The sequence below is a fragment of the Vipera ursinii genome, assembly GCF_947247035.1.
Source record: "Vipera ursinii genome assembly, chromosome: Z".
In the NCBI taxonomy this organism is placed as follows: Eukaryota; Metazoa; Chordata; class Lepidosauria; order Squamata; family Viperidae; genus Vipera; species Vipera ursinii.
In genome coordinates, this window is record NC_139517.1 from 109,477,183 (window position 1) to 109,504,796 (window position 27,614).

The 27,614-nt window shown below is 42.1% G+C and overlaps 1 protein-coding gene across 1 annotated transcript in view; it reads right to left on the minus strand.

The window, feature by feature from the left end:
- Positions 1–27,614, minus strand: part of ODAD2 (outer dynein arm docking complex subunit 2) — a gene marked incomplete at both ends in the record, with an annotated part of 153,961 nt that overhangs the window by 30,098 nt on the left and 96,249 nt on the right. Inside the window, 4 exons of the mRNA XM_083379420.1 lie at positions 3,598–3,924; positions 4,751–4,904; positions 12,117–12,276; positions 19,360–19,629. Coding sequence (XP_083235546.1) covers positions 3,598–3,924; positions 4,751–4,904; positions 12,117–12,276; positions 19,360–19,629 — 911 coding nt within the window. The remainder of the gene's footprint in view (positions 1–3,597; positions 3,925–4,750; positions 4,905–12,116; positions 12,277–19,359; positions 19,630–27,614) is intronic.

The following is a 27,614-nucleotide window of genomic DNA, read 5'->3' on the forward strand; positions in this document are numbered from 1 at the left end:
TGAGGTAGGCCTTCTAGTCTTCTGTGGCACTGAATTCCTGAATTCTGGCCTACTTAGTGCAGCTGACAGAATCCCCACATAACCTGATGGGGCACCTAAGCTAAACAATTGTACTGGCAGTATATATTTTGTTATATAATTTGAATTACTTAAAGAGAAGTAAGAATACATGAAGAGGTCACCCTTTTCATTTCTAACAATGTTCTCATATTCAGAATTATGAAAGATGCCAGAAAACCATAACATGTCAAGAAAATGGTACTCTAAGACATTTTCAGAAAATTTAAATTATTGGTCCAGCATTTGTAGGAGAACTAGTAGAATTATAGAACATGTTTAGAAATTGGATGCATGGGAGTGGTACAATTTGAGGTCCTAGAACCACTTGTATTATACCTCCTTAACAACTTGAGTGAGTCCACAAAATTCTTTAAAATACTGCTACCAAATGCTAATTTTTAAAGGGGGAAATGTTAAATAAACAGAGAAAGTAATTTTGTTAATTAAATTAAGTTTTGCCCTGACCCCACCCAGTTCTTTGATCTCTTCACATGCACCTTGTTCATCCAGGTGTCTTCCAGGATGGCTGCCTGGGGTTTTACCTTTTCCTTCTTCGAAGCATATCCCTGCTTTAAAAATAACATTGGTGCATTAAATAATGTCTTTTGTCTTGCAAATTAAATTTGTCCAGCAAAGAGAAATGTACCTATGAAAGCTAAATTTGTCTATTTCAGGGGTCTTCACACTTGGTCCTTTTATGACTTGTGGACTTCAACTCCCAGAATTCCTCAGCCAGGCACACTGGCTGAGGAATTCTGGGAGTTGAAGTCCACAAGTCATAAAAGGGCCAAGTTGGAAGACCCCTGGTCTATTTAAAAATGTTGCTTTATGCTTTTTGCATACATAGAGAGACATTAGCATGATTGTGTAACAATTTATAGCTTGTTTTTCCAAATGTTCCGCTTGTTCCTGATGTAGTGGTTAATATACGGATGCCTCAGCCATTTCAGGGAATTTCTCCAGCTCCCAGTCAAAGCTAAAAAATACTGGCAGAAAACAGGCCCAGTCCAGTAACAATTCTATTACACAAGAGTATGCCCATTTTTAAATTCCAATTGTATAAGTATCAAAAACCAGAAGTTCACATGTCTTAAGTCACTGTGTTCTCATTTGAGCAACAATCGTTTTAAACTAAAATTTGGCAGAGGATTATCGCGTAATGTAGACCAAATGCACTTGGAATGCTGAAAAACAGCATTTAAAAAACCAAGAGATTTCACTTGGAAAACACTTGAACTAGACAACCACAGCTCCTATTTTACACAAAATCTTTTAGAATTATGAATACACTTCAAGGAAAGTCCATTGCTCAAGCCCAAGACTTGGAAGGAAAGCACAATAATTTTAACTTAAATGGAAGATCTACATAAGATTGAAACTCAGGGAACAGATCAAAGAGATGAGTTATTATTATTTTTTCCCGAAACAATAAAAGAAGGAATACACTTTTTGAAAGTTACTTTAAAAATATAGGAATCAAAATATAGATGATCTATAATAGCATCCCCAATTTGATGCTACAGATACTCTGAATTATCACTTCAGAATTAGCAGTTCATATGACTTTGACTTTTTTTACTCTTAACCTGCCCCTCCCCACCACTCACCCCATGTATATTTTGAGCTAAAGAAAATCCCTTCGTATTTCACCACACTATGGTCTGTTGTCCAATCTTCTATTACCAACTTTTTCATAATCCTTTCCAAAACATCTTCTTATATTTTTACAGTATTTCATTTAACTTTCTAGAAATCCTGTCTTGCCTTAAATGCAAACACATACTAAACTTGGAATGTCTGGTATATTTCGATATATCTGATATATTTGGAAAACTAGAAAACCTGGAGGTTGGAAGATTAGAAGAAGCTAGATGATAACTTACAGCTATGTTTTTTGGTTGAAACATACTGTAAATTAGGATAGAAACAAGAGAATGAAAAAAGTAAAGCCTGTTTTCAAAGAAGAGCAAACTTATTTTCTTTCCATGGGGATAGACAGTTTTAACTTGGGATTTACCTTAAAGCAAAGCCCTGGAAGTTGAGTCAAGAACTGTAAAAAGATTGCAAGATTTTGGGGAAAGGACTGTGGAAGAAATGACAAAGATTACAGTGTAAGGGTTGAAGCAGGGGTCTTCAAACTTGGCCCTTTTATGACTTCTGAACTTCAACTCCCAGAATTCTTCAGCCAGGCACACTGGCTGAGGAATTCTGGGAATTGAAGTCCACAAGTCATAAAAGGGCTAAGTTTGAAGACCCCTGGGTTGAAGAATGTTCCCATATATGAGTGTAAAAACATGGATTTCATTATGAAGTTTCACTCATGGAATCATTCAGATGTTCATGTTTCATTCAGAAGTGCATACTAATGCAGTTCATGGTAGGTCTAAATGGGCCTACCAGAGCAGGTTAGAGGAGCATAATTTTATCATGATGCAACAGATGAAAAATATAGGATCCATATTTATTAATAAAGCAGGCAAGAAGAGGATTTCTCATATGGAACTGTTTGACTCTGAGCCAGACCACTAGTCCAAATAACTTGAGTTGTTGGCACTAAAGATCTGGGCCAAACTCCAAGGCCTTCAGAACAATTAACCAAATAGTAGAATGGTGTAAATAGACTAAGCAGTAGCAGGTTGGAGCTAACATATCTTGATCTGGGATCAAAAATTGAAAAGGTTTCTTCTCTTATGACACTTTGCCCAGATTCCAGACCTTTCCTCTTAACTTTCCCTGAGTGCTACAAAGTTCATCCAAAATAAGGAAAAAAAACCAGTCTTTCCTGTGGAGCCTCATATCTAGCAGTGTGCTTTTCCATTTCAAATGTATCAGACTCCATCTACGTCTGCTTTTAAGAAAGCCCTAAAGCCTCATTAATTTATCCAAGGAATCCTGTTAACAAGACTTATTATATTGGCAAGATATAATATATTGGAACTGAGGTTTCTTTTTCTGTGGTGGAACATATTCTTTTAATGTTGGCTTTCTAACCTCAGGCATTCAGTGAAACCTAGATTTTCTTACAATTAGAAGTAGTGAAATACAATATTAATTACAACAGCCTTCTAAATCCTGAGATACTAGCATCAGATTAGCATCAGCATTGGGGCGCAATGGCTCAGTAGTTAACGATACTGAGCAGGTTCGAGACCCGAGGCCAGCATGATGGGGTGAGCTCCTATTACTTGTCCCAGCTCCTGCCCACCTAGCAGTTCAAAAGCATGTAAATGCAAGTAGATAAATAGGTACCACTTTGGTGGAAATGTAACAGCATTCGATGCACTTCAGCATATGGTTATGCTGGCCACATGAGCATGGAAATATCTTCAAACGCTGCTCGCTGCCTCAGCTAAGAAACAGAGTTGAGCACCGTCCCCTAGAGTTTGGACATGATTAGAAAGGGGAAAACCTTTACCTTTATCTTCTAAATTTTGAAATATTACATGCACATTCTCCCTAAAACAACCTTCTTGCAAAAATAGGAATAATTATGAAGGAACAAGAAAAGGAGGAGGGTCTTTGGGAAAAGGAACATACCTGTCCGGTAGACAAAATTTCCATCAGTTTCAGAGGATGATGGCGACACCAGTTCTTCTTCGAACTCATTAGAGCTGAATGATCCAGAATGATTCCTTTGTCTTGCTTTTTCCATCAGGTCTGCATCTGTGGTCATGACATGTCTCAGCGAGTCATTCAGGTAGCGATTTAATAAGCTGTTTTTGTATTTAGGAGGTGCTACATAGTCCTCATTGGCACTTCCTTCTGGCTTTACTCCAGATTTTATGACAGAACTTTCTGTTTTAATCACTGTATGATGAACCTGTGTGTTGTATTCTCCTTCATTTTGGGGAGGGTTTTCAACATCTGCAAAGAGAAGAACAATCAAGCAGAAACTTTTCTTATGTATCTTTATACTCCTAAAGAAGCATTCAGTGGAAAACTGAGTTCAGATGACATTATCATGATGTCTTTTCTAAAATCCATTTACATAGACTTCTCTAACCTGCCCCATCCTCAATTCCCAGTTCCCAGCCATATGGGTGAAATGTGCTTCCCATCGGTTGTTCATATACTATATATATATATATATGAGATTCACCCGTTTAAAGCAGTGAAACAAAATCCCCCCCAAAAGAAACAACTTATTACATGGTTTATCTACTACATTTTTGGCAGTTCCCCAAAGAAACAAGACAGGGTTCACTTCATACATAATTTATCTTTGCAATAGTGGGACTGCTGCAATTGCTATAGAAGACAAATATTTTTATGTAAATATACAGTGAACTCCCTCTTGTCTCTTAATACATTATAACTGGGCTTTAAGAAAGATTAGTTCAAATAATTCAGAAAGAATTGACATTTTCCTGCCAAACTTAACTTTGGGAAGAATTCTTGTAGGAGAGGGCATGAAGTAGGCATAAGATTTATTCCTTTTCTACTAAACCATCATTGCATACCATCAAAGAATATAGTCCCTCTGGATATAAATAGGCTTTTAATCTTTGAAGTGACTTTTAGATACATTCATTCTTCTTCAGAGTCCAGGAAGATGCTGCTTATTGGACATAGTTGAGGAGCACAGATCAAGGCAAAAACAGCATGCAAGACTATTGACCTTGAGAAATAATAATTATTTTCAATTTTATAGACTTTTTATAGAGACAACTTGAAAGTATCAAAAACAAACCTTCAGAACATGAATCATCACTGCTTACGCTAAGCCGTTCAGCATTTCCTTGAACATACTTATTGTATAGTTTTATTCGTAAAGCCCAGCTGAGATCCGGTTGGCGGACAGTATTTTTAAGACGCCGCCTTGCATTGGCAAACCAATTTGACACCTAAATAAAAGACAAATGCATCAAATTTGTCTTTGACCCAGAACATTGAGAACTGAATTTCTCCTCTGTAAATGTGATGAAAGAAGTATAAAAGGCAGAGAAATGATTCATAGTCCTATTTTAACAGTTATATGGGCACTGGAAAAACATGATATCGAGTTCTATGTCTATCGATTATTAAAGGTCCATCTGTGCTCCTGAAGATCTTCCTGAATCCCAGTTAATACAGCTCATATTGAAAAAGATGTGAATTGGCTCAAAAATATCTGGAGAGCCACCTGCTACCTACTTCTGTAAACATGACCAATAATAGAATCTTACATTGCAGAATCCCAAATACAAATAGGATCTGGACGGCTGTACAACTAGGCTACCAAATGCAAGAGACTGCTGCAATTGTTCAGGCTTTCAGAGTGCTAGGTCAGTTTTCTGATCCCTGTAGCCCAGACCAGCTTCCCATTTCTGCTGATTCCTTATGCTAGAGAGTACCATGGGATCAGCACAGGAACATGTATTATTCTATAACACAAACTTAGATGAGCCAATGTTTAGAATGTATATACTTTCAGAATTCTTTGTTGAATAGTCTGCATTAATGATTGCATCATTTATTTGTTGGGGGGATGGAGAGAGAGAAAGATTTGTTGGCTTAATAGCTGCATAAGCCTCCCCTGCCACATGAAGAAGTAGAGTTTTATCCACATAGGCAATATAAAACTTGTGAGATTTATATGCATGCATCTCTATTTCATGGAAAAAGCCAAAATGAAGCCTTGTGCGCTCAATATTTCCATGTCAATAACAAGCATTATTCACACGAATATGAACAGCTCCCTGTTTTAAAGTTCAGCTATCCAGTGTGAAATAGGGTCATCTCAAGAAAATGTATCTGCATCCTCCAAACACTTGAATTTTGGGTGTTGTCTTCTCATGAAAACAATTATGAAATCATCATTTTTGCCAATTTAGGGACTAAATGAAATAAGCTCACAATTCATACTGCCTCAAAAAGGAGAGAAGAGGTTGTTACTCTAAGCACTGTAGCTATCACAATATTTCAATAAATAAAATTTTTAAAATGCTGTATTTGTTGCAATGTTGGTCAAGGAGCAACTTTTAGTATTCCATTTCACCAAAGCAATACAGTCAGTTTAGAGTCGATAAATACTGCATCAGTTATTGGTTTCTCAGAACTGTCATTACTATCTCTGTTTGGCTTCTACATTTCTTAAAATGCTACATTTCTGTTCATATGAATTGGCCCTATTCCAGAAGCATGTAAAGCCTGAAATAAAACCATTGCATACAGTTCCAAACCCACAGTCACCACCAGATTGTTAACTAGAGCATCCATCATAGCTTCCAAAGGTGTCAGCAGAAGCACATGTTTAGGCTTTGCAGTTCCCCTAGTTGTCCTGGACCCAAACAGTGAACAGTGGTTTGAAGTCCTGGACTGACACTCTCTCTCTCTCTCTCTCTCCCCCCACCCTCTCTCTCTCTCTCTCTCTCTCTCTCTCCCTCTCTCTTTCTCTCCCTCCCTCCCTCCCTCTCTCTTTCTCCCCCTCCCTCTCTTATCAAATAATTTTCTGCATTTCATGAATACCTAAATGAAGCTCTTTTATGAATCCTGCATATGCTACCTCTAATTCCATCTTGGAACAAAAGGCAGGCTATAAAAATTCCACAACAGAACAAACAAAAATTAGAAGGATGCATAGTCCTAGCTGGACTAGGAAAATTGTTGTTCAGACTTGGAATGATGCTAGCTATAGTGGGACACAATTTCCATAATTTCTAAGCAACAGGGGCAATGCACTGTGCTCTCACCAAACTGGAGTATCTGAAGCTGGAGAAAGTTTGGATTAAACTAATCCAGTTTTTTTAAATGCCCTTCATTCTGTTTTGCTTCTTTTTCTTATTTACTATTATGATGAACTGTTTCTATTCAGCAAATGTATTTTTCAGGTGGTTTTAGGGCACGTCTCCCATTTTCTAATGCATTAAATAAACATCATACTTAAAATATAAATCATAAAGTACGTTCCTCTCTTTATCTCCTTTGAAGGGAAAAGATTACTGGGATATTGCAGATTGTATTGCACAAGGATAAACATCTAAAAGAGCAATTTTTCCAAACTGTGTTCTCCAGATGTGTGGGTCAATAATAGGATGAAGCTAGCTGTAAGTTTTGAGAGTTGAAGTTCAAGACATATGAAGATTGGAGGTGATTGAAAGGGAGAAGATGGCTCACCTAAGTGATTCTCTCTTCCTGAGTAAATTATATCCTATGCAGTATATGCTTTTGCATAGTTGAATATTGCCAGAGCCTCAGAAGCTCAAAAGCAAGCCATTAGTCATACTGTGGCAAATCATATTCAACAATAAAGCCATTCATATTTCCCCTCCTGGAAAGAATGTTCAGCTTTTTTTTTTTTAATTCCTAGGAATGGCTAAAACCAAATTTAAAATAAAATAAATCCACCCCTACGGGAATAGTGCAAATGAAAACATGACACACAGCATTCATTGCAAATTAGCAGGACAAATTGCTAGCCTCCAAATTGGGGGCTAATTGGTGAGATAAATATAGGCTGTGGCTTTTAGTCGAATATGGCTTCCTGCTCCAGTTCTGTAGTTTTGGAGTATAATGTTTCTGGCTCTAAAGCAAATAGGAGAAAAGGAGTCTACGAGTCATACTACAGGCTGTTCCATTGGTTTTGTTTAAGTTACATGAATTAGGCACCATATTCAGCTGACTTCAGCCGTACAGATTTTTTTTTCCAAATCTTCTTTTGGAAACCTTCTTCCTTTCCTTAAGCCAAAATTATCTAATACAGGGACAATTTGCTTGTTTGCTAGATTTATATCGTGCCAGGAACTCAGAAAGGCAAATGGCACCATTTTTTCACATACACCAGACAAATCCCCAGTGGGACAGGATTGGCTGAAGGAATGGCCCAAAGTCCCTCAGTGAACTTCCAGGGCTCAGTTGAAGCTGGATCTCCAAGTCCTAGCTTACTACTTTTATCATCTTAAATTAGGGTTCCCCAACCTTGGCAATTTTCAGGTATATGGGCGTCCTCCTAGAGTCACGACTCAGTTTTGAAGATCATATTGGAGTCGTAGCTAGGGGGGAATTTGCCCAGATTTGCCTGGTATACCAATTGCGCCCCTTTCTGAACCGAGATGCCCTACGTACAGTCACCCACACACTCGTTACCTCCCGTATAGACTACTGCAATGCTCTCTACATGGGGCTGCCCTTGAAAACCACCCGGAGGCTTCAGCTGGTACAGAATGCGGCTGCACGGGTAGTGATGGGAGCTCCCCGATACTCCCATATAACACCTCTACTCCATGAGCTGCATTGGTTACCGGTTGCCCTCCGGGTGAGATTTAAGGTGCTGGTACTTACCTTTAAAGCCCTACATGGCTTAGGCCCGGGATACTTGCAGGACCATCTGCTACCGGGAACGAATTCCCATCGCCCAGTACGCTCACACAGAGAAGGCCTGCTCAGGGTACCGTCGGCTAGACAATGTCCGCTGGCGAACCCCAGGGGAAGGGCCTTCTCTGTGGGAGCGCCAGTCCTATGGAATCAGCTCCCCCCTGAGCTTCGTATGGCCCAAGATCTCCAGTCCTTTCGCCACGGCCTCAAAACACTCCTTTTCCACCTGGCTGACCTGGACTGACAGGCATTTTAATTATGTTTACAATTTTTAATTTATTTTTAATTTTTAATTTTAATTTATTGCACAGAGGACTTTAATTTTAATTTTATCTTAATTTCTGTACTTATTATATGTTATTGTTGTTAGCCGCCCTGAGTCCTTCGGGAGATAGGGCGGGATATAAGTCCCATAAATAAATAAATAAATAAATAAATAAATAAATAAATAAATAAATAAATAAATAAATAAATAAATAAATATGGACTTCAACTCCCAGAATTACACAGCCAGCATAGCCATTGCTGAAAATTCTAAGAGTTGAAATTGATCTACCTTTAAAATGCCAAGGTTGGGAAATAGATTCTTGGGAAAACAGTAGATTTTGTTTTCCACCAGAAACTCGATGTTAATTTTTCCAACCTGCTTATAGTGTTTGTGTTAACTTACTTACTTACTTGTAGTGAATAAAATTGAGAGGGTGTACAAAACCTTTGCTTTCTCTGTCACTCTACAATGTCTCCACTGGGTCTTCATCAGGATTTCCATCCATCTAAATGTCCCAAACTAGTGAATGGTCAATGGCTTCTGGTTATACTTAACATATTTGTGTGTGATTGGGGGATTAAAGGAAAACCATCCGTAGCTAGAACATTGCTGGCTGAAGATAAAAGCTAGTAAGAAATCTTAGGGTTCCCCAGCTGGATTCAGAAAACTTATAATTTACTTTACAATTTAGCACTCCTTTGGTTGCATAATCCCCCAACCCTGGATTAAGAGATTATAAATACAATCTTCTTCTGATAGAAGAAACAGCAAGTAATAAACAATCTGAAAGAGAAGCAACAACAGGCAGTGTTAATAGGAAAATATTTACATGGTAGGTTTTCTGAATGATTTTGACTTAAGACTGCAGAACTGACATGATTAAAAAGACTTTCCGCTCTTCTATTAAATATTCAAATATATATAATACATACAATTAATGCAGTAACTTAAAACTGAAGATGAAGGGCCCAGAGTAACAAGCCTATGGACCTCCAGGGAAGTTAAACTAAGTCTAAGCCATAAAGCTAAGAGGCTATGAGAGATAACTTTAGGAATGTCCCTAGGGGGCTATCGATTCAGCACAGATATAAAGAGTTTCTTTATACATAAGGCAAATTATTTCAAAGGTATATTTTTTCTTCACGTGAATATTTATGGAGTCTTAATGCAATCTTATTCATATTTACCCAGCAACAAGTTCCACTAAGTTCCGTGGATATTAGGGCAAGGCAGATCAGCTTCAGATTGCAATTTAAATGGCTAAAATTAATAACAATAATTGACTGTGGTGGGTTATGAGAGAATTTCTTTTTCCAATTTGGCACCAATCCCATCATAAGAAAGATTTGACATAAGAAAGATTTGAAATAAAACCATAACTCTAATGCTATATCAACTTAACCAAATAAAACTAACACAGCAACGTGTTATAGAATTTGACAGAATGATGCAAAGGAAGAGGTCAACCTCATTATATGGAATGCATGACAAGGAAATGCAGATCATGAGAACACTTATTTTGGTCAACTCCAGAAGTGTCCTGGCACTTAACAATCCTAGATTAAAGTCAGTCATCCAACACTATTTGATCATCTGGAATGCACAGCTTTAAGGAATGAGAACTATTTTTCAAGTACATATTAAAACATGACCTAGTTCACAAGATAAAATATGAGTTGGTATAGTTGCAAAGAAATTATTCTACATTCAGGTGTGACTTGAATATACTCTGTCATTATTATTCTTGAAGATTGGCTTCTTATAATCAATAATCAGATCTCAACCACAATTCATTCCCTCCATTTCTTTTCCTTCATGCAGATATGACAGGATTGCAGGACCAAGCATGGAAGGAACATCTGGAATATTTTATTATAATTTTTTTGTTTGTTTGTTTTCAGACCACACGCTTCTGTCAACTAAGATAGATGGTCAGTAAAATTAAGCATTTTTCTTCTTAACCAGACATGCTATTTAACTTCTGTGGAACATATTGCCATGAAAAGTTAAGAAGGCAAAAGGACTACATTTAATAAAAATCCTTCAAAAAAGGGAAAAAAATTAATGGGAGTATCCAACTTATTCCTACACAGTTAAAATAGTCAAATGATAAGGTTAATGGTTGGACTAGAATGAAAACATATCTCCATACCTGCCTAAGTTTTATTATACATCATTTCACAATAGACTTGATACAACAAAATTCCCAAGGAGCCATGGTGGCACAATGGTTAAAAAGCAAGCTAATTCTGCCCACAGCCAGGAGTTCATTCTTAACGGGCTCAAGGTTGACTCAGCCTTCCATCCTTCCGAGGTGGGTGAAATGATGATTGTTGAAGACAATAGCTAACATTATAAACCAGTGAGAGAGTGCTATAAGTCTAAATGCTACTGCTATTGCTAAGAAATCACAATAAAGCCAAAACACTGAAATCAAACACTTGATTTACTCTTACTATAATATTCCCCAACCTGATTTCCTCCACCCTGTTCAAGTGATCTTCATCCAACCAAACATAATTATGGATGCTACAGTTTCACATGTATAGACAGTCATGTTGATGTAATAAATGTCATCTGGAAGCCTAAATCAAGCTATCCATATTTTCCAGAGAAATTATTTAATTTACTCATACAATAATGGTTTCTTGCCATAGTTTAATTCCCAGCTTCCTTCCAGTACCAATAGTTTTAAGGAAGAGACAGATAGATACTTATTTCTGGAACAGATCAAAACAATAAAATCAAATTAATATTCAGATAAAAGCTTGTGGCTGCTGCTTTTTTGGAACGAAATAACTGGTATTCAGTTTCCATTTAATTGAAGAGAAAAATAAATCTACATGTACTTGAAAGAGCAGCTGAAGTACACTCCAGCTGCTCTAAGAACTTTGGTTATTTGTTCAATACCACTGGAAGACACAAAATTGGGGGAAATTGTTATAGGACAGATGTGCATCTTTCCAGATTGAGAACCATACTTGGCCTTTAAATGGCATCCTATACTCTCAAATGTATTAAAATTAAACGTGCTTAATATTACTCTCCAATCATTACAGCCATGCAGAATTTGTCACTCTAAGAACAGAATGTTCAAGAGAGCTCCCAAATATTATTCTGAAACATGCCAAAACTTTTCCTGTCTTAGGGAAGTTTGGCAGTTTTTGAAAGTAAATCCTTCATGTCTGGTTTGAAGAATTTACTTCCAGAAACCAACAAACCTCTGGAATGGGATAATCTGAAGGGAGACGGAGCATTCTGGAGTGCCACAAGTAAACAAATTTTACTCTTCTCTATTATTTCTCCTCCTTCTATTACATTAAAAAAGTGTGTAACTTCTGGTGGTCCAGATGGGTCATATCTAAGATTTTCAGAGGCTGCAAATGGTCTTTACATCATGCATGTTTTATTTAGATGTAAACTATACTTGCTGGTACATCTGATGGTAACCAATCAGACTTTTTAAAGCAGAGTCTGCAGAGTATTTTCTTCTTACCTGGACCAGAGTCATCTGGGAGCCAAGAGCCAGCAAGATCTTCTCTGTCTTAGTTGGGTAGGGATTATCCCGGTGCTTATACAACCACTGCTTCAGTGGTCGTGCCATATCCTGCAGGGCCTGGCGCTTGTGCCTCACCTTCCCACTGTTCTGCCGGGCGCTGTGAATGAGGCAGGACAGAGGGGAGAGAAAAGCTATATTGAGTTCTTAGCCTCCTAGGTCTCAGGAGTAAAAGGCAGAAAGCTATGCATTTATAAAACTACTCGTGGGATGGAGAAGCAGGGCATCAGTGAGTCATGAAAGGGAATTGTTCGTCATGACTGTATATATCAGGTTGCTACTCCAATCCAGGGTTGAGAATGAAACTGATTAAATGTTTTACAAAAATGAACTCTTGGCTTCCATTTATGAAAGTCTGATCTATAGCTTCTCCCTTTCTCCCAAGTCAGAATAGTAGATATAGACTATAATCAATGTGGACACAACATTACCCACGGTTTGTTAAATATACAGATCTCGGGATCAGCAGAAAAAAATTAAGCCATAAATCATAATGGCAGGCTCAAGCAATACACTATGCCAGAATCGAACAGGCTACATTATGGCTCCCCATGTGTGGATCCCCAATAGAGTGCCCATTAATGCTAACACAACCAATGACCAACTTCTTTATGCCCTCCACACACAAATAATTTTATTGTTTTTTTAACTACAAGTAGTTCTCAACTTATAATCATTCGTTTAGTGACCATTCAAAGCTATTATGTCACTTAAAAAAGTGATTTAAATTCAGGCACTTGACAACTGGCAAGTATTTACAATGGTCGGTAGTGTCCTTGGGGTCCTTTGAGCACCATTTGTGACCTTTCCAGACAGCATCTAACAAAGTCAATGGGGGAAGCTGTATTTGGGTTAATGGCTACTTGATTCACTTAACAATTGCAATGACTTGCTTAACAGGCATGGCACAAAAGATTGTAAAGTTGGGCACAACTCTTTTCACAACTGTGTTGCCAAGCAATGGAAATTCTGGTGCCAGCTGTGATCGTAAGTTGAGGACTACCTATAGTAAAGGTAAAGGTTCCCCCCGCACATGCGTGCTAGTCGTTTCCAACTCTAGGGGCGGGTGCTCATCTCCGTTTCAAAGCTGAAGAGCCAGCGCTTGTCCGAGGACGTCTCCGTGGTCATGTGGCCGGCATGACTAGACGCCAAAGGCGCACGGAACGCTGTTACCTTCTCACCGTAGTGGTCCCTATTTTTCTACTTGCATTTTTACGTGCTTTTGAACTGCTAGGTTGGTAGAAGCTGGGACGAGTAACAGGCACTCACTCTGCTATGCGGCACTCGGGATTCTACTCGCCAAACTGTCGACCTTCTGATCAACAAGCTCAGCGTCCTAACCCATCGAGCCACTACAGCATTATTTTTGTGATTAGGAACTTCCCTTCTCCCTTCCCTCCAAGTTTTCTCCTGCTAGGGGCTGAATAGGGATAAAGCACAGAGTCAGAATATGGATCTGGCCACCCCAAATTTCAGCTCAGTTGGCTTTGTGTCTTTTGGCTTCTTAGGTCTGGACTGTCTTATTGCTATTAAGCAACTGTACTTTCACAGGAATGTGATTACAATAATTCCAACTTCAGCTGGATTATCAGTACCATCCTAGAAGTCAACATGATACATGGGAATGACTCTGGAGCCTTTTCTAACATATTCCTGTCATTGTACATGATCAATGGTAATCACAAGCAACATAAAGGAGAACCCTGCTGATTAAACTAAAGGTCAATTGATTCCAAATATTCCCCAGAAGGATCAGCCTCAGTCTCTGAGACATATGGGGCAACTGAGGCATGAAGGCCACAGTTCTTTAAACAAAGATCTAAAGGCATTCAGAGCAGCCCACAAATACAGACATATGAGGGAGTGTGGATTTACAAACTATGCATAATCATTTATTCAGGTTTTATGGAAGAATACGCCAAGAGGAGCTTGCATGTTTACCTCTCTAATTGCATAAAAAAATCATCCTGACTATCTGTAACAGTTCTGATAGTTCTCCTCATATTCATAAAATCAAAATAATGCTGCAGAAAGCAAATATATAAGCATGTGAACCAAGGGCAAAACTCATCCCAAGGGATATGGGACAAACGAGTTGCCAAACTGGAGGCTTTGATAATTTAAATACCATCGTCCAGTTCTGGCCTGCATATATCTCAACTTCTTATGAAGATAAAAGATCTTTCTCAAGTAAGGAAGCTGTTAAAACATTGTCTGACCTTGGATTTGAGAAGAAAAGAAATTGCAGACAAAACAGTGTTTGCTAACAGAAAACATTTGGTACTTGACACAAGTCTTTAGCTTTTCTCTCCATGTCTCACCGGACACAGATATACCATGCAATGCAGCCAAAGAAAGCAAGTTCAGCAATCTTCTCCAATGTAGAACTCTTCAGCCATGCTAGCAAAAATGTCAGGAGTTGCCATCCCATTATATCTATGGTAGAGGTCCCCAACCTTTTGTGCACCAGGGACTGATTACATGGAGAGAAGTTTTTCTGCGGACCAGAGGGGGTGGGGTTTTGTGTGCTGCCTGCATTCCGTGGATGGGGCTTTGTTTGTTTGTGTGGACCAGTTGCTGGCATGCTGTGGCCTGGTACTGGTCCACAGACTGGTGGTTGGGGACCCCTGATCCAGGGCATTGGGGAGTAAAGGGCTGGCTTAATCAACAAACTCTCCTGCACTCTTCTTTCAATTCTACCTTTAAACAAAGGATCTACTACCCTCAGCATCTAGCAATATGGCTGCTGTTAGGATGCAAAAGAGCCCCCCCCCATGTAGGTAGCAAGAGAGGAGCACAAAAAAACAAAGATTTCCCCATGGATTAGTATCAGTCCAACAGACCACAATAATAACAGTAGTGTACCCTACTCCCAAACCCATTCAGTCAATGGGAGGTAACTGGGCTTACTAATAATTGGCCCCACAATGGGGGCATGTAGGATAGTGCTTCATAATCTCAGCAGTTCAAAGATGTGTGAACTTCAATTCCCAGAATTCCCTAGAGAGCAGGCTGTGGAATTCTGAGAGTCAAAGACCATACATCTTAAAGTTACTGAGGTTCCTTAAGCAATTGAGCATTTTCATATATATTTGAAATTAGATAAATCTGCCTCAGTAGGAGACCACATGTAAATTTCCAGGCACGCCATTTTTGTAAGTTCCATCATGGATCATGTGCTGCTTAAAGCAAATTGGACCTAAATTAATTAATTAACTAAGAAAGGCGAGGTAAAAATCTACTAACTAAAATGAATGCTTTCTCTGAAGGAGCTTCTCTAAAGAAACCTAGTTTATTTTCAGTCATTATTCTACTGCTCCTTTAGAGTGCACAATCTGTGCTGGAAGCCAAGATAGGAGCAGGAATAAGAGTTGCAAAACCATCCTGGGCCAGAGAAAACTATATATTAATTTAACTAATTTAACAGAATGCAGCCGCGAGAGTTGTGTTGGGAGTCTCCCGATACTCCCATGTTACACCTCTGCTCTGTGAGCTGCATTGGTTACTAGTTGTCTTCCGGGTGAGATTCAAGGTACTGGTAATGGTGTTTAAGGCCCTACATGGCATGGGTCCGGAGTACCTTAGGGAGCACCTGCTGCTGGCATCAACTTCCCTCCGCCCTGTGCGCTCCCACAGAGAGGGCCTCCTCAGGGTGCCACCGATCAGAGAATGTCGGTTGGTGGCCCCCAGGGGGAGGTCCTTCTCTGTGGGTGCCCCAGAGCTATGGAATCGGTTGCCGGTTGAGCTCTGGATGGCGCCCGACCTTCGCTCCTTCCGTCGCGATCTGAAGACACATTTATTTGAACAAGCCGGCTTGGCCTGATGGGGGATGGGTTGGGTTTTTATTGTCATTCTTAATATATGTATTTACTGTTTTTAGCTTGGGCATATGTTTAATTCTTTTTAACTTTTGTATTTTTGTATTTTTATATGTCTGCCCTGTTCACTGCCCTGAGTCCTTCGGGAGAAGGGCGGTATATAAATAAAATTATTATTATTATTATTATTATTATTATTATTATTATTATTATTATTATTATTATTATTATTATTACTAGAATTAACTTTGATTAAACACAGTCAATATCACTCTTCTCTACTTATTATGTTCTCCTTTCCTTTGCATTACAGTTAATATTTAGTATCAATACTAGGAGAGAACCTGAGGGTGCACCCAAGGTTTTAGTGGTCTCCTGGGTCTTCATTTTCACAGCTTCATTATACAATATGCTTGCTGAACACACTGTGAGCTAGGCTGAGGACAGTCAATTGCTCTATTAGGGTAGGCAACAGTAGGGGGTGTCCTCTCAAGATCAACAATGTGTTCATATGAAAAACTTTCCTAGATTGGAGCAGGAGATAAAGAGTTAAATTCCATCCCTTTCTCCAGGTACTTCTACTTATATTTTAAAATAAGACAACTGACTCAGATCAAAAACCCCAAAGCCAGCTGGTAAATATATAATCAAAGGGGGCATGAATCTCATACTAATCTAGGACCTGGGTGCCAGTTTGCCTATGAGCCCCAAACATGAACCAGGAAGCTGAGATCAACTTGCAGGACAAAAGGATGTGATGGGAAGACACCTAAGTAATCTTGCTATCTGGTAACACAACAAAAACATTTTGTATATTGTTTATCTTGGGGCAAGCCTTCCCTTGAGGAACTTAGTTTAACTGATAGTGGGGCTAGTGTGATCATGACCCACTTTGTTTTGAGATCAAGCAATTTACACATTTGGCTATTCAAGATATTCGGACAATAACTTCCTTCCCACTTCCAGCGCTCTGAGTCTTACATCTGTTTATGACTAATTAGTAATTAGTAATTTCTGCACATGACCAATCTTAAATGAAATTAAATTTGACCTTTGCAAACAACTCAGTACTGATAAGCAATTAATATTCTAGATACACAGAATTATCTATCCAATATTATGAATAGATAATATTGCACTCTGAATTTTTCTCTAGGCAAAGGCAAATATTGGCCTGATGGGATGCTTGTACATTCCTATCCCAACAGAAGTTCATCCAATGGAAGACATTAACAACTTAGTCTCATCTTTCAGGCATGTATTGTTTTTTTAGACATGTCCTGTTTAATTAATGTAAAGCCTAACCATATGCAGTCCCCCTTCGTGGAAAGAAGCTTTACTGAATAAAGTTCCATGGAATTTACACAGAGGCAAGTTTACATAAGTTTGTATCCAAAATCACGACACAAAGGGGAATCTTTAGAGAAACAGATTATAACCAGGGACAGGGTTGATCTCCCCTTAAAACTGGCCCAGGAATTTTGGTCTCCCCACTGAGAAGATGGGCATGCAAGTATACAAATTAAGCAACTGGACTTGATCTTTCCACAAATCTCAAGAAATATCAAGAACCTGCTTGAGAGCAGGCGTTTTATTGATTTCATCCAGGGTTTTCTTCTGTCAGTTTCCTATTCTGCTGCTCTTTGTCCTTCCATATTATTGCCAATTTCTGGTTAAGGTTCTGAAGTTTGATTCTATTTCCTCCAAGGAGGCTGCCCTCAAACGATGCTTATTCCCTCCCCACCCCATCCATGAATGCCCCCTTTATTTTTATTTCTTTTTGGTCTTTTTACTTGTTACTATTATTATTGAAATGTAATTCAGTATGAATCCGTTGGTAGTAGCATCTCAGCATTTCAGCATTTCAACCTGGTATGATTTTTTAACTTTTCATTTCAGAGAGAAAAGAATCTATTCTCCCTTTCCATTTTTGATATCCCTTAAATTTCTGATGAAGATATTTCTCACAAATGAGCATTGTGATCTATGTGCATTATTATTAGGATTGTCTCATTTTGTTTATGAAAGCATCTACAATGATCTTATAATAAGTGTCCATGTACAAGCCATCAGCTGACCCACCCATCCATTTTATGCCTGTTTCTGAACAAAAGGGGCAAATGTTGATTCCTTTAGCTTCATAATGTAGACACAGTAGACACATCATGGTTTACATGTTAACCCAATAGCAAGTCAATAGCAGCATTGTGGCAGTCAATTGCAAAATAATTGTATAAAAGCATTCCTAAAAACCAACCAAGTCTGGATAAATGTTCAGCAAATAAAATCATATTATCCATCACTTGAAAAGCAATAATAAACAGCAGTAAATTTGCTTTGCATGGTTAAAACATCCACAACAAAAGAAATTCTATATCAATTAATTAACACCATAGTGATTATTGTCTCTAGCTGCCTCTCAAATGTAATGTAGATTAATAGATATGGCTAGTTTCCTTTCTTTTGAAATTATCATTATTACTATTATTATTACTACTGCTACTACTATTATTACTATTATCTGCAGCAACATCAGTTTGCTCAGATGTAAATCACACTGAGGTCTCTCTCCTAGGTAAATGCTCAGCCACTTCAATTTTCAATTATTGTCCTGGCACAACTTTTCCCTATTCTCACAGTATTTAGGTATTTGCTGATTTCCAGCAAAATACCAGTTCATGTCAGTTGTACACAGTTTCACTGTTTCTGCTATGCGAACTGCCGAGCCTAACCCTATCGGTGGGATTTTATCTTCAAAGCATGCCTGTATCTTTTTAAAGTGCTCGGAAAGGATTCAGTGGAACATAATTGTAACTAAACACTAGAATGCTGAGCTGAGCTCAACAGGAAACGTTTGGAAGTGAAGGTGTTGCCTAAATTAGTGCTGCCTGCAATTAGTGCAGGTTCGAGTCCCACCAGGCTCAAGGTTGACTCAGCCTTCCGTCCTTCCGAGGTAGGTAAAATGAGGACCCAGATTGTTGGGGACAATTAAGCTGACTTTGTAATAATGCCGCTTGGGGTGTGTGTGAAAGCCCTAATAAGCAGGCATATACATAGAATGAAGGCTACTGCTAAGCTTGTAAGCCGCCCTGAGTCTTCGGAGAAGGGCGGGATATAAATGGAATTAAAATTAAAATTAAATTAAAAATTAAAAATGGGCATAAATGATGGGTTGGTTGGGTCATTCACACAAGGCCCTTGTTAGGAAAGGCTAAGAAGAGGAGGGGGGAGGGACAGCGACCCCAGAATGTTTTCAGTCGGTGTTCCCAGTCTCTCACTTCTCCTGCCCCAGGCAAACCTCCTCTCCTCCCACCTGCCCCCCCTCCAAGCCCCTACCCAGCCTCTAGCAGCCTGCGGGCGCCTACCCCGTCCTCTTATGGCGAACGCTGAGGTTGTCTTTATTGGGAGGTCGGTCGGGCAGCAGGACCTCCGGATGAGGGGAGACCTCCAAGACCGCCCCGTAAGGCCGGCTGCTGTTTCTGTCGTGCTCCTTGGCACTTTCTTCGAAGAGCACTTGGCCACTGAGCTTGTTGAAGACGATGGTGTTCATGACTGGAGGATGGCAACGTTCTTCAGGCGAGACCAGGCCGGCTGGGTGCGGGCAGGCAGTTCCGGTCAGAGGGGGCAGGCGCGCTCTGCAAAGGAGAAACCTCGGGTTACTCGGGTTCAGGACAGCACCCGACGCATCGCGGAGGAGGGGAGGGAAACCCACGAGATCAAGGGCGAGAACTTGCCCGCCAAGGGAGAGCCGCCAGCAGCAGCTGCAGTAGCCGTCAGGGCTACCCTTGACCCCCATCCCCACCCCCCGCAACGGGGCGGGAGAGAAGGGAGATCGAAAAGTTGCCAACATTGAAGAGCGGGCATCAGTCGCTCCTCGAAACGCTAAACCCAACATCCCATGGCTGAGTTCACACGCCCCGCCAAGGCATCTGGTGGCTGGTTTAATCAGGGCTAGAGCGAAAAGCGAACCTGGGCGTTGCGCCTCTTCAAACAAGGCTCGCCGCTCGGAGAGAGGTGGAAACGCGGCGCGCTTTAATCAAAGGCCGGCTCAGCTGAGCTACTGTGCGATTCTAACCTCGATTTGCGTTTATGGAGTTTCAATGACTCTCTGCGGACTCGCCTCCTTTTTTTTTTACCTGGCTATTTCCATCTCTTGCAGCATCACTTTCTTCCACCGAATCGGAGACCAAAACCCACCATCACCCCGCTAATTTGCCGCCGCGTCCGCGAATGAGAGACGGAAGTTCCGTCCGGAGGGCAGGCGGCTTGGGCAGGAGGGCGTAGCTGATGTGGGTGTCTGGGGGCTCCCCTTCCCGGCCGGTCCCGTTCCCCGCCTCCTTTACACCTGTCTGCACGCCCCCTAGCGACAGGACCAATTCTGCAAGCGAACAAGGAACTTTGGCCAAAGAGAGTTTTCCCAATAATTAGACTGTTCCTCCCAAACACACACACACACATATACAAACACGTACGCATAGAAAGATCGGGCAGGAAAGGGGGACAAACAACTCTCTTTCCCACCAGGACTGCGACTTCTCCACTGTCACTGTTTTTTTCGGAACGTTTCTGTTGTTGGTTTGTTTCCCAATGTACAGCACAGATTTTCTGGTGTTTTTTTTCCCCCAGCCAATTATTAGATCTGATACAACTTTGATAAGCTTTTGTGTTTTTCTTTCTTTGCCTGAGAAGCAGACAGGTTTTGCAATGGAGGTGCCCGCTTTGCTAATGTAAGGCTGGGGGACTTGTTTCGCCTAGCTTACATATTTATTTGTTTCCTTCTATTAAGGGTTCCCCCCCCCAAAAAAATAATAATTTACTATTAAATTGGAACAATTGTCTGTATTTTATTACTCTTAGCAGCCTCAAGCACTGTTTGTCCAGAAAAGGAGGGAGGCCACTCTAAAAAATGAACAAACGGTTATAAGCGCAAACGGTTGGGGAAAGGTTTTTGCTGAAATTTGCTTTTTTTCTTTTTTCTTTTTTTTTTGCAAGACCATCAACAGACCTAGGATCCAAACTGGCGCTTCAAGGAAAAGAACAGAAACATTGTCTCTCCCACTTGTGTGGTGGAGGTTTAGAAAAACAAAGGCAATCCTGAGCAAACAAGGATGTGCCTGCACCCCTTCTTTTGAGAATGTACACGCGTTAAATCTCATGGGACTTGTGAATGCGTGGGAGCCTTTCTTTTTTTCTCTGTGTGGCTTTAAACCACTGGAGGATTCTGCATATCAAGCAGATACATCTGTCCCAAGCCTAAAATATTCTGCTATGTTCTCGATGTGGATATAAATAAGTATGTGTGAATACAGCACTTGAGTGTCATAGTAAAACTCCAGGATTATTATGAATTGTTTTTGAACAACCGGGATTTAAATCAGTTTTTCTTGTCTGTAAATGTGAACACCTACAGAAAGGTATGCCGACACGTTTACGATCTGACCTTATCCACTTTTGAACTTAAGCCAGATCAGACTTTGTTAGTCCTTGGATGGGAGACTAAGGGGAAATCCCAGGACTGCAGGTTAATTGAGAAATAAGGGGGGGAAATCACAGGAAAAAAAGAGACAAACCACTGTACTGTTCCCAAGAACATTCCATGAACGTGCCTACAAGCTTCTGGAAACAGATCTCACTTTGTGATGGGAAATTCTTCAAACAGGGTCAATCTTTGCAAGTTTAGCAGAAAGCAAGACTCACTGAACTCAGTAGGATTTACTCCCAACTGACTTTGAATTGTAGCCAAATGTTATTTTAGTTTAGTTTAGAAACCTGCACAGGATACCATTGGTAGGTTCCCCCCAACTACCCCCCCTCCACCCTTCACACACCGCAAGTTAACGCAGGCGAGCCTGTGGGAAAAGATTAAATTAAACAAATACAAAAGTGGAAATTTTGAGGCACCTCGCAGATAGGGGCCATTGGTTCAGGGTCTCTGGGTTCATCCGGACCAATTGAGAAGCATGCCCATAAGCATTCACATATGGTTGACTAATATGGATAAAAAGTGTCTGATCAAATATCACATACCTCCGAGATTTGAAGACCAGTCTGATAGAGGCAGGTGGGCATCAGAAATAGAAGAGAGACGACCCAGAATGGACTATGGTTAGAAAAATAAATCGGAGGGGGGGGGCGGCGGAAGAGGAGGGCTCTTCCCAATCAGAAAAAGAAAGGCACGTGATGCTGCCTGTCCCTATGGGTGCTCATTGCTAGAGATAAGGCTAATTACAGTCTCAGCTGCATAAGCAAGTCATGGCTTGTTTAACCACGTTTTACTAATAACTATCGTTGGTTTGCTTCACAACGACTGTGTTTTATAATGGCCTGGTGAGCACACCATTCCACCCTCCAGTGGCACCCTGGTTTAGCGTGTTGGGTAGACTCAGCCAGAGAGATGGCAGGACAGGAAGAAGAATAGAGGCGAAGTCTGCAAAAGATGCGCAGAGAGGCAGCCCAACAAATTTGGAAAACTCGTTTCTGAAACGCGTGTGCGTTAAGGGTTTTTCAAGGCTGAAGGGCCCCCACCTTGAGAGGCGAGATAAGTTTATCAACTTGCCCTGCTCCAATCCATGACAAAAAAACGTAGCATCGCCCAAGCAGAAAGCTCGTTCAGATTCACATCTACGCGTTTCTGGGTGGGGGAAGGCGGAAAGATGAAAGCAGAGTCCCGGGTGGCGTCGTCGGCCTTGTTTTGCTTTTTCTTGTCCTCTCCAGCGCTGCGCTCCCCCCTTTACTAATTTTGTTACCGGCTCGCCTTCGCTTCGTCAGAACCCACACAGGGAGCTTTTCGCGGCCGGAGCTCCCTTTGGCCTCTCTGTTGACCAAAGCCACGCAAGAGATCAGCGCCAACAGCGCCCCACCCTCGTGCCATCCCCATCCCAAAGAAACTAAGCTTTGCCACGTCCAGGAATCGCGCCGCCTTCTCCTCACTCTCCACTCCAAAAAAACTTTGAAGTAGCCACTGTCAATATTTGCGAGGATGTTGTTTAGACTTCTTTCGGCTTTGTCCGCAAGAAAAACACGCTGTGGACGCACGTCGGCATGGCAGGCCGCTTTGCGGGTCGGCGGGGGACTGGACTCCGAGGCAATGGGACAAGCGCTACTGGACCAAAAGAGAACAGGAACCTGCCGGCGCTCGCGTATCTGGGCCCAGACGACAGACAACTCTCGCGCCCCACACAGTCCCCTCTGGTCCCCCGCCCTCGCCAGGTGCCTGCCGGCCAACCCTCAGGACTTTTCCCAAGAGCGAATCTGGCACCGGAAAGACCATTGTCATGTTTCGAGCATCATACAGGTCTTCCTCTGGTGGGGAAAAAAAAGATACAACAAAGAAAAGCCTCCGGGCACCATCACATTACCCCGTTAGGATGGCCTCAGCTGAACCAGTGGTACTTCCCCCAAAGTTAAACGGTAGCATCTTGGGTTGCCTCTGAGGGCGTCCAAAGAACCTTCCTTCACTCCTCTGAAGACGCCACCATTCGAAGGCCTCGGTCTGGTTCATGTTCGCCGGACTCTTCTCTTCCCGACAAAGGCGTTCCCACGCGTACTCCAGGTGGAACCAGGGCGGTCCCCTTCCGGCAGAACCAAAAGAAGTTAGAAACAAGCCCGTCCGCTGGGAGGGAGAAAGGGGCAATAATAATCCTATTGCGATTTGTAACCAGTGGCTCAGAGCCACTGCCGAAATATAGTTTCCACTAATTAAGTCGAAACATGCGTATTTCAAAATCTAGAGCACGCGAATTTCAAATATTCGGAGAACATCCAGTTTGCGAAAGTCGCATCAATCGTGTCTAGATGTGTCAAGTTCCTTCTTTAAGGCACAATACAGAGCGGCACTTGAAAGACACGGGTCATTGGTGGGAGTGGTGGGAGAACAGCATGCAGGAAAAAGCGACGACCGCTTCCCGCGGCGGGACCCAGTTTCCGCAAAGGTCGCCGCAAATACCACCAACCCGCCCCTCGCAAGCGCTCCTCCGCCGAGGCCCCATCAACTTTCGCAGAAGTGCGGATGCGCACTCTGGAGAACAGACGGCGGCTAACGGAGGATGCTGCGCCGACTCCCTCGGATGATTCTCCTGCGGATCTGCGCGTCCCTAACTTGCTTAATACCGGTAGAGGTGCGGCAGTTCCGCTCACAAACGGGACAAGGCGCAGTTCACTTGTGCCATTAGCGATGATGGGTTTACGAGATCAAGCGCCGGGCCTGCCCCCAGTCAGCAAACAGAAAGGCAAAAATAAAGCACTCACTTCCCTTAGGACGCCGAGCAGGATCTTTTGCGCATCTAGTCCTCACAGCCTCTCACTGCTATTACTATGAATCTTACTAACCTGGGGTGTGGGGAGTGGTGGTGGTGGTGATGGGGGATGCTTCTGGCAGAAAAGGCGTTCGGGCTGTATTCTCAGTAATATTGTTTTTAGACAGAGAAGCCGCTCACTCCTTGAAGGACGCGCGGTTCATTTCAAACGGGAACGAACGGGGAGAGAAGTCGCGCGCGCTAGGCGAGCGGGACTGCGGAGCCGCGGCGAAACCGAGCGCTTACGAAGACCAGGTCGCGCCCCGGACGTGGTGGACACGGCCGGCGGACTCACTAGCTCTCCCTTTGGACGGCAAAACCTTAGCGACCTTTCACCTGTAGCCCCACCGCCCTGCCAGGATCCTCACTTTCTGTCCCCCGTCAGAACCGCAAGAGAGCAGCTGCGGACAGAGCCTTTATCTCTTGCAAAAGGAGGGCGGAGGAAAACCGGGACGGGGAGAGCTCGCTGGTACAAAAAGGACCACTCTGTGCCCGAAGGTGAGGTTGAGATAGGTCTGCGGGGACGGGCCCCTTCCCTCCCGTTGCCTTGGTTCAGGTCAAGCTCGGCAAGCGCGCGCGCGCCCTCTCCCACTACCGGGGATGCCTCCAGCGGTCAGTACCTGGCGGCTGTTGGGAGCTGCGATGGCTGCGGGGCCGGGATTCGGTCTGACTGCGTGCTTGTTCGTTGGTTTGCTTGGCTCCGCTCTTCCCTGCTCCCATCCCAGCTCCCGCCACACGCTTTCGGCACGCACACCGCTCGCGAGAGTTCTCGCCCCGCGGCGGCGGCTGCTCGCCTTTATTGTCCAGACCCTAGCGCCCTAGCCCGGGAACATGAATAGCCGCGTCTTCTCATGTTTCCCCTTTAGCTAGCTCAGTCTGCGAACATCGTACCATTGTCGTATCCAGCTTCCGGGGCCGCGGCGGTCTGCGAAGCCCGCGGCGGTGTCTGTCAAATGGACAGGGAGGGACCCAGGCGAGGTAGAGAGCGCGGCAGGACCGTGGACCGGCCGATCCTTTCACGGAGGAGGATCGCGGTTGTTGCATGCCCCTGAGGCGACTCTTGTCTTGTTCAAGGCGGACAAAGGACAAAAAGAAATTAAACACGACCCTTCTGGCTGGTAGAATTATCTGCCAAGAGGATCAAAACGCTGAAGGAGAGCCGAGAGACACTTCACTACTTCGCTGTGTTTTCTCCACCTGGTACTTCCCAGATCGTCTTGGACACCAGTGGCCATAATCTTCAGTCATTCTAAAAGATGAAGAGCAACACAATCTGGGAATCCTAAAAGCTGCAGTCTGGTAGAGACCCAATCTGGAAAGGCAATTGTCCGGGTACTGGATGCTTAAGGTGCATGACTGCTCAGAAGTAACCCTGTTCAGTTTAATTCTACCTGTTCTCAGAGGGTGCAAGATCCTGGCCTCTTTAGGCTCACAAGAGATAAATCAGAACAGATTAAACACAGAGATTTATGGAGGAAGCTAGTGAATTTTGCAAAGCTGTAACCTGTTTCTGTATACTTTACACTGATTTGTGAGCTCATTGGAAAGATAAGGGAAGTCCTGGAGAAGGCAGCACATTCTGTTCACTCTGGAGATGGAATGAAGGGAAGCTGAAACAACCCAAAATGATCCAGGGACTCAGACAGGCTTTTAGCCATATCCAAAGGGTGACTTTTCCCTGATCTTTCACCTCAAGGAGGTGGGCAGCAGAATTCTCTCTTTCCACTCAATTATTTGTTCATTCATAAGTCTATCACTATATATCTAAATCTAGTGTGTCCTCTTGGATGACAATATAAAGGTATTTTGAGTATGACTGTGTATGGTAGGCCCTGCACACACGTGCTCATACTGGATTTGCAGACATAGCATATGCTGTATAACTTGAATACAAGTTCTTCCAACTAAAGTTTAAATCAACATCCCCAACTTGGTGGACTTCAGATATGTTGGGTTTTTCACGTCTGCAATGCCTGGTTGAAATGCAGGCTTAAAACATTTTGCAGTTGCCTCAGAAATTATGACAAATCATCAAGTTCCAAAAGATGGGATAGGATGCAATGGGAATAAAAGTATTAGACTTCAATGGCCTGGGTAAGGGAAATGAGTTTAATTGAAAAACCTTTACTTCACTTCCTTCAAAAGTTGTTCTTAAGTTGTTTCTGCTGAATCCACTGGTGGGCAGGAAAGTTTGTTCCAAGTAAAGAATTGTCCTTGACTGGGATCAAATGGGAGGGATGCCTCCCTTCCACGATCACTCAGGGGTCCTCTTCACACTCGTCGCCCCTCCAGGGTGACTTTTGACCCTTTTCAGGGTCCCCCGGCAGGAGAAAACCAGACGGTGGGGGGGGATGATCTCCCCACATGTCTGCCAGCACTGCAATCAAAAAACGGTTCCGGAAGCAAAGAGTGGCTTTTATAGAGGTCTCAATTGTTTTCTTCACAGCAATGCTATGGAGTACCTTAGATGACGGGGTGTGACTACTTTTGAATCATTTGGTAAGTTTTAATAAAGCGAGGAGGGAAAGAATTGGGCAACATTTCAAAAAAGGCTGTGACACTAAATGCGCACATTTATAAGTAGCCCCACTGAATTCACTAGGATGAGTAAACTCTAATAGGAGTGGGCAGTTCCACCTTAGTTTCCAAAGTGAGAAAATCCTGATGAAGTCCTTGCATAAGAGTTAATGTTCTTCTCGTGGAGCAAACCACAGGAAGTGAGGAAGCCATATTTTTGTAGTAAAGCAAGCCTTTTATCCAGCAGAGGAGACCTATATCCCTAGATTTTTCTGAGCTACAACTCTCAGCAATCCCATCAGCATAGTCAAGAGAAAAAGAAACTGGAACTTGTAGTTATCAGCATCAAGAGGATCACAACTTTCCCATGATTTTAATAACCACATGGCTTTTCTATATACTTTGCTAAAAGTATAAAACAGTGAAGGCTCAGTAGAAAAGGGAATTATTAGTGAATTAGTGAGAATTAGTATTAGTGAAAAAGTGAGAACTGGACAATACATATTTGTGTGTGTGCATGTGTGCAAATCCCTGCACACACCCACACACACCCACACACACTTTTGAGACATTATTGAGTCCTAGTAACTGCCTAGGACTAGTCCCTGTTGTTTTCTTGGCAAGGTTTTGAAGTGATTTGCCATTGTTTCCTTCCTAGGGCTGAGAGAATGAGACTGGTCCAAGGTCACCCAGCTGGTTTTGTGCCTAAGATGGGACTAGGACTCAAGGTGTTCTGAACGCTAGTCTGATACCCTAATTTAATTTATCAAAAATTGGATAAATGCTTTTTTAGCAGCCAGTACCACAAA